Genomic DNA, 6997 nt, shown 5'->3' on the forward strand with positions numbered 1-6997 from the left:
GGAAGCGGCGGCGGTCGCCACGGCAACGGCGCAGGATAACTTCCGGTAGCGTCACGGCACGCCCGGAAGTGGCTCCCGGAAGTGCGGGTGAGGGGGCGCCGGGCGGGCAACATGTCCGACAACGAGGACAAGTGAGAGCGGGGCGGCCGAGCGGGGGAGGGCGAGGCGGCGGTGTGTCGCGTCTTGGGGCGGTGGCGTGGGTCGGGGGGAGGCGGCCCGGCCCGAAGTGCGACGCGCGTGTCTCTCCCGCAGCTTTGACGGGGATGACTTCGACGATGTGGAGGAGGATGAGGGTCTGGAGGACCTGGAGAACGCGGAGGAGGTGGGTGCTCCTTGGGCCGCCGCGCTGGCCGGCCCGGACAGGCCCTGCTGGGCCCGCAGGGTAGCGTCGCGGCTGGGCTGGGCGGCTGCTGTGGTTGGGGAGGCCTCAGGGGCTCCCCCGACACCTCAGGGCCTCGGTGGCGGGTGCGGCTGAGCAGCTGCGCGGGTCTGTTTCCACCAGGAGGGACAGGAGAACGTGGAGATTCTGCCCTCGGGAGAGCGGCAGCAGGCAAACCAGAAGCGGATCACGACCCCCTACATGACCAAGTACGAGCGAGCCAGAGTCCTGGGCACTCGTGCCCTCCAGATAGCGTGAGTATTGCTCACTGTGTCCCCAGCATTGCCACAGCTGCGCCTCCCTTTTCACTGAAAAATGCTTTTCTGTTCCCTTAAAAATTCCCAGATCTCCTGAATCCTTTGCATGACTGCTGAGCTTGCATGAGATTTGCACCCTCTTGGTCAACAGTGGTGCACAGGACCATGCAGCTCTTAGTTGAACCTGAAGTGTCTGTGTCTCTCCTTGCCTGAACCTGTGCTATTTGTGCATAAAGAGGGAGCATTTAGTAGCCACAATGAGTTTTCCTAGGTCACAGGCAAAATTACTAGGGAATGGGACAAGACAGTTCTGGTTTCTGTCTTTTCTAAGAGAGCCAGCATGGACTGGAAAGTTCATAACTGGTTTGTAAAAGCTAATGGTGGAGGGAGAGATGCTTCAAAACAGCTTGAGTTAATACCACAGGGCTGTAAGAACTGGGAGTGGAGAAACCAACCCGAAATCTGTTTGAAGTGCAGTTGCATTGTGGGAAGCTGTAAGTTTTTTAAAGTATTTGCAATAATAAGGCCTTAGTTATAATAGATAATAACATTTTAAACTTACTTTAAGTGCTGTCAGGGCTGGCTGCTCTTAATCCATTTGCCTTTTTAGACTTGTTTTAATAGTAAATATAAAAAAGTGTTGTGCTTTTTGAAAAACTACCTTTTGAGCGAGATTGTTAGACAGTGGCAAGGGTTTGAGTTTCATCTTGGTTATATCCACCTTCAAAATGAGGCTTCTCTTGTGCATCATTGAGAAGTTCCCAGGCAGCCAAGCTGTTCTTTGCACAGCCTGTGAAGCTGCTTTATGCACGTTCTTTGAGCTGGTGAGAGGCAAGAGGAATGGGGGAAGATGAGGTGGGCCCGTGCCAGGCCTTCAATCCAAAATATTCTGGCACCTGGTTCTGCTTCACCTGCATCTTCTGCCCTCAGTGCTGAACCTAGACCAGCAGCAGCCCCTACGCATGGCGTGAGCTTTCCCTGCCACCACTGTCCAGTGGATGGGTGTAGTCACAATCCTATGCAAAATGATCAGTTTTTTCTTCCAGGAGGTAAAACACATTGTAAATGCAGCCCCTCTCTTCCCCTCATCAAGGCCTGGAACCTGTGAGCAAGTGAGAATGTAAGAGATGTGTTGGAGCTGTAGGAGGCCTGCTCATTTTACAGCAGTTCCACCCTTTTCATTGGATTAATTTTAGAACCACTCTTTTCTAAATGTTTAAGTACAGCAGAGGGTGACTAGGAGAGTGTGGATTTGACCACTCCTTGAGCACGAGCTGGTTAGCAGAGCCTGAGCGATGGGAAAAGAAGAACATTCAAGTAAAAGTTTGGTCTGTAACCATCTGGGGGAATTTCCTTCCTGAAGTGCACGACAGAGCAAATCAGTTTTGCCAGGAAGGTGTCCCACCCTCCTGCTTTATTGGCTGTAGTGGAGGTGACACATGTAGGCAGGTGTTTAGCTGTCCCGCTTCCCTCTCTGCATTTTTGCTCAAGTGCCTGTTGATGTTCTTCCTAGGATGTGTGCCCCTGTGATGGTGGAGCTGGAAGGAGAGACAGACCCCTTGCTCATTGCCATGAAAGAACTCAAGTAAGTCATGGATTTTGTACTGATTTCCATAAAGCCAGCAGTCCTCTCCTCATCCCGGCATTTAGCAGTTTATTCTAAGACAGCCTTGTCTTTCCTCAGTAACAGTGAGCACTGTAGTTGCCTTTCCCTTTTTTCACCTTGGAGTTTCTCCACAGCTGCTCTCTCCCATCCTAGTTGCTCCTGCAAATACTGATGATTAGGAGTGCTCTGGATCTCTTCTACTTCACAGCCCCAGCGTTCTTTGTTTCTGTGATGGGATTGCAAGGTCCTCATCTTTCTGGAATCAATTTAATTCCCCAAATGGAATTGTTTAGAAGCAGCCATCTGAACAGACTGTGTTCAAATGGAGTGCTGGCAAAAATTAAAATAAGGGTCAGGCTGGTGAGAATGTTCATTTCCTGCACCCTTGCATGCTTGGCTTCTTGTGCTTTCCCCCTGCTTACAGAAGGTTAAACAAATCCTTTCTGGCTGTAGCAGAGGCAGCTTTTGGATGGCCACTTGCAGGCCCACCTTGCCACAGCAGACCTCCCTGCTGTCCCACAGTTTTCCTGCATGACCTAGGTCACATGCAGGTATCTTTCAAGCAACTGTACCCTGTTAGTGATTAGGTCCCTGTCCCTGAACGGAATTGTCCCCCTGCTTCCCCAGTTTCTCAATGCACTGAAGCTGCTCTTGCAGATTTTATATCTACTACAACTCCCTTTGCCATTGCCAGAAGCTCCTTAGGCCATATTCCTGTCAGATCTCCAGGCTCAGACTGAGTTGCTTCCGGTCACTGCCTGCGTGTGAGCTCTGGAAAGTGAGTCAGGGTGGTGCATCCTGTTCTGTGCCAAAATTGAGTTGTAATTCTTGGCATCGGGGAGTTACTTTACTACTGGAAAAACAACCTCCCTGAATGTAAAGAAGTTGTGTTACTTTTCAGGTCTGATACAGTTGAAACCTGATGCCCTGGCTGGATTCCAGACTGATTATGCTTTGCTGACTTAAATCTACTTTCATGAAGTTAAATTGTGTTCAGCATTTTGTTGCTCTCTAATCAGAAGCACTGGTAGCAGGTGCTGTGCTCCACCCCAGCTGTAACAGGTTTTGGTACCTGAATGGTCGCTGTTTCATGTATCCTTAAAATGTAACTGATGCTCTCAGGATGCAAATTCCTCTGTAAATACCAGTTTGTCCTGGAAGTTCTCAGAATTCTGCCACCTTTTTAGTGTCATGTGGGAAAAAACCTCGCATCAAACAAAAAGTAGATTTGTTCTTCAAGTCCCTCGATTTGTATTTTCCCCATATATCCATGTTAGATGCTTGGTGTTGTCTTTTAGTGTGTTCAGACCACAAGGCTCAATTCCTGCAGTAGCAGCAAAGGTCTGAGAGGTCTTTGGTGTTCATAGTCTGAGGGTGCTGAGTGCTTTGCATCTACAAATGACAGAAGGTTGTTGGGATTTTGCTATATATCAAATCACTGGTGCTACACAGCTCTCAGTTTAATCTGATGATCTTATTGAAGCTGCCAAGCACCTCACTTCCATTGCCTGCTGAAGTGATACAGTGGAGATTCTGACATTTCTGTTCATCTCTCTCTTCCCTTCAGAGCACGCAAGATCCCCATAATCATCCGTCGTTACCTTCCAGATGGGAGCTATGAAGACTGGGGTGTGGATGAGTTAATTATCACAGACTGATCAGATTCCAGCCATTGTTTTCATTTTTTGTTTTCCAGGGATGTTTCTAATTTTGGTTAGTATTTGTGTAAATAAATTCTAAATCTCCCTATTTTAAATTATATTAAATTAAATGTATTTGGGGTTTTTTCCCCTCTGACTTTCTCTTTCACCTCAGTCCTACATACCTGAGAGATGACTTTCTTAGCTGTCTCCACCAATTTGGGTACTATTTTTTTCTCTGTGTGTCATGTGCTATATTAGTAAGATTAGGGAGCCAAGTGCAATGCTGTTTCTTCAGCTTTCTTGCCCTGTTGAAAGCCTTGTCTTTTAGCTAGGCTAAAGTCTGCAGTAACTCCCTCCTCTAGCACTGCTCCTCCCTGGTTACAGGACTGATTTAAACTCCCGCTGTACAGAAATGCTCTGGCAGGTACTTTGGCTTTAGAAAGATTCCAGCCTTCCACTGCTGTCCCTTCTTAAAATGGGAGTGCTGAGACACCTCCATTGCTTCCCCTAGACAGTTGGGCCTTTGTGCCCTGAGCAGGTTGCTGTGGAAACCCCCAATTTCCTCTTTGGCCAGTGCTGACTGTGGGGCTTCTCAGGAGTATCGTAGAGCAGCTCTCATCAAGCTACCTATTGTTTCCGTGCTCCCTCGCTGCTTATCAGAAGTGGGGATCCCCTTTCAGTGGCACTGCCCCAGCCGGAAGCGCGGCCGCCACTCGCCGTCCCACCAGCTCGGCAGGTGTGGGTTGTTGTTGCACTTGCTCTTGGTGCAGCCGTTCTCTGACACACGGTGGAACTGAGGTCCTGGGGATGGACCAGCCATCTCAGTTGTACATGCCCTGGTGGTTCTTATGGTGGCACAATGGTAGCTAAATCCTAGAGTTCCTTTGATCTGTGTTGTGATGAAAGATCAGTCATCTGTCCCCTTCAGGTACCTTGCACTCTCGCCTCTGATGTGCCGGGAGGTAACGTGCTCGAGTCAAGAGTTGGGTGGATGCCTTACAATCTGCAAGGGCTTCCAGCCAGCTGCTACCTAGTTTTCATTTCTTGAACTGTGTGCTTCAAGGTTCTTTCTGTGCCTGAAGAAGATCTGAGATTGGGCAGAACACACCAAATCCTTCTCAATTATCTTACTAAAAACAGCTCTCAGAGGTTTTGTTTTCTATTTTTAAAAAGAAGGAGGAAGGTGCACCTCACCTATGGTTTCTGCCTTATATTATTTTTTTCTTTACACCGGTCCAGAAAGAATATTTCCAGCTAGTTTGTGTTAAAGCTTGTGCCTATATATAAAGTGATCATTCTCCATGCTGTATGCGTGGTCAGTGCCTGCATGTGAGCATCTGTGTCCCAAAGGGAGTTTATACCCACCTGCCTGGGAACTCGGCTCATGTAACCAACCATGAATGTAATTCCCTTACCTGTCCCTGTAAAAGCACCAGTCTCTCCTTCCTCTCTTGGTGTGCACAGGACAGGCTGGTTTCGGAGGCGATCATGCGACAGCTGAATGGGTCCCTGGGTGAAATGACAGGTCAAAGGGGATGTGGAGATGTTTGCAGGTGCATGAAGGGGGTTGACTATGAAGAATACAAATGCTTCCTGGTCCAGGCCATCCTTACCAAGAAAAGGTTAATTTGCAGCACTGTGGCCTTCAGCCTTTTCCCCCCACCCTCCATGGAATCCTTTAATCACGTTGGTGCGGTGAAATTTCAGCCCTGAAATGGTGCCTTTGTGCAATCGTTTTGGCGTCTGGCATGGAGCGCAGGGTCGTTTTCTTGTCCTTTTTTTTATTTTTTTTTAAATGGCTTCTTTGTTCCCTGCCGGACTCCCCTCCCCAGCCTTGCATCTGTATCAGATACGATTAAAGGGATAGGGAAGGATGCCGGGCCAGCTCCTGCTAGGCTGCAGGAGGAGTGGTTAACCCCTCTGTTACCAGTGGCATTTTCAGTCCTGTCTTACTTGCAAGAACTCTCCTATGTGAGAGGAGGCATCCCCTTCCACTGGAAAATGATTGAGGCAGACCCCACTCACTTTCTTAATTTGCTTCTTGAAGAGCTGGAGAGGAGTACTTATGTGAGATTAAGAGCTTTCTTTTCCCACTCTTCTGTTCATCCATGCTATGTCACTTCTCTCTCCTACCTCTGTGATCAACTTTCATACCTCTAATTCCACCATGGCTTCCCTTCTTCCCCACCCACGTTCCTGACCTGCTCAGCAGTGCAGTAGTTCCCTTCTGGGCTCTTCCCACAGCGCGTGATTTGGGGTAGAGGTTTCTCCTCCTCTCTGTGAATGGTCAGTCCTGTTTTGCATGGAACTCTTTAGCTGGCATGACTATTATTTGATTCATTAAGCCATCCTGCTGTGGATGCTCTTAGCCCTATACAGAACTTCGTGCAAATAGTGTTGTGCTTTTTAAAAAGCTTTGAGCATGTTCCACAGTTCCTAGATGTTCTGCTTACTCTACTCACCCGTGAAGTGTTTAGTGAACACAAACTCACTGCATCTGCTCACATGCACCGGCACTGAAACCCTTTGGAATCAACTTGTAATTGTTGTGGAGTGTCTGTGTTAACTGGGCTCCTACCTTTCTGCTATTGGCCTTGAGAGATGTTCTTAAGCAGAGTGATTCTTTCCAGACAAGTTCAGATACCCTCCCAGGACCTGACTATATACAGAGTGTCTTCTTTGACGAGTAAGAAAGTGTATACATGTGTTCTGGAATATACTCTGTGTGTGAGTGTTTGTTTAGGTTCTTGCTTATGGAAGGCAAGAGGGTGGGGGGTTGAGTTTTTACAGAGAAATTAATGACTGTTCCCAAAATACACGAGTTTGTGTGTGGGGGGAAGTTCTTTTTTGAAGGTATGTCACCTGCTACCTGGTCATGAGGAACCAAGACAAGAAGCCCCACACTTCTGTCCTAGAGAGCATTAGCAATCACACTAAGAAATTTTTGGGTGAAGCATGTGCAAAATAGTACTCTTGATTGCATGTGCTGTACCTCAGCTGGAGAGTAGAAATCAGTGTTAATGCTTTCCTCATGGAAGAAATGACTGGAGGTGGGGTGTAAACAAAGAAGAGTCTGGACAGCTGGTCAGAATTCTGCCTGTGTCCTCTTCCT

General features: G+C 48.0%; 1 protein-coding gene across 1 annotated transcript; it reads left to right on the forward strand.

Moving 5' to 3' along the window:
- Nucleotides 1-26: 26 nt before the first annotated feature.
- On the forward strand, nt 27-4039 carry POLR2F (RNA polymerase II, I and III subunit F). Its single transcript, XM_042051052.1, has 5 exons — nt 27-131; nt 253-322; nt 503-633; nt 2150-2221; nt 3810-4039. Exons 1-5 carry the CDS (start codon nt 112-114, stop codon nt 3898-3900), a joined length of 384 nt encoding a protein of 127 aa, XP_041906986.1. The 5' UTR covers nt 27-111; the 3' UTR covers nt 3901-4039.
- The last annotated feature ends 2958 nt before the right edge of the window (nt 4040-6997 follow it).

This window comes from Corvus kubaryi, unplaced genomic scaffold (genome assembly GCF_017639235.1).
Source record: "Corvus kubaryi isolate FWS band 111438036 unplaced genomic scaffold, C.kubaryi_AGA036_p1.0 74, whole genome shotgun sequence".
NCBI classification, from domain to species: Eukaryota; Metazoa; Chordata; class Aves; order Passeriformes; family Corvidae; genus Corvus; species Corvus kubaryi.

Coding starts and splice junctions, on each gene's coding strand:
- POLR2F (XM_042051052.1), top strand. CDS start 112: ATGTCCGACAACGAGGACAA. Junction 132..252: donor ATGTCCGACAACGAGGACAA/GTGAGAGCGGGG, acceptor TCTCTCCCGCAG/CTTTGACGGGGATGACTTCG. Junction 634..2,149: donor ACTCGTGCCCTCCAGATAGC/GTGAGTATTGCT, acceptor TGTTCTTCCTAG/GATGTGTGCCCCTGTGATGG.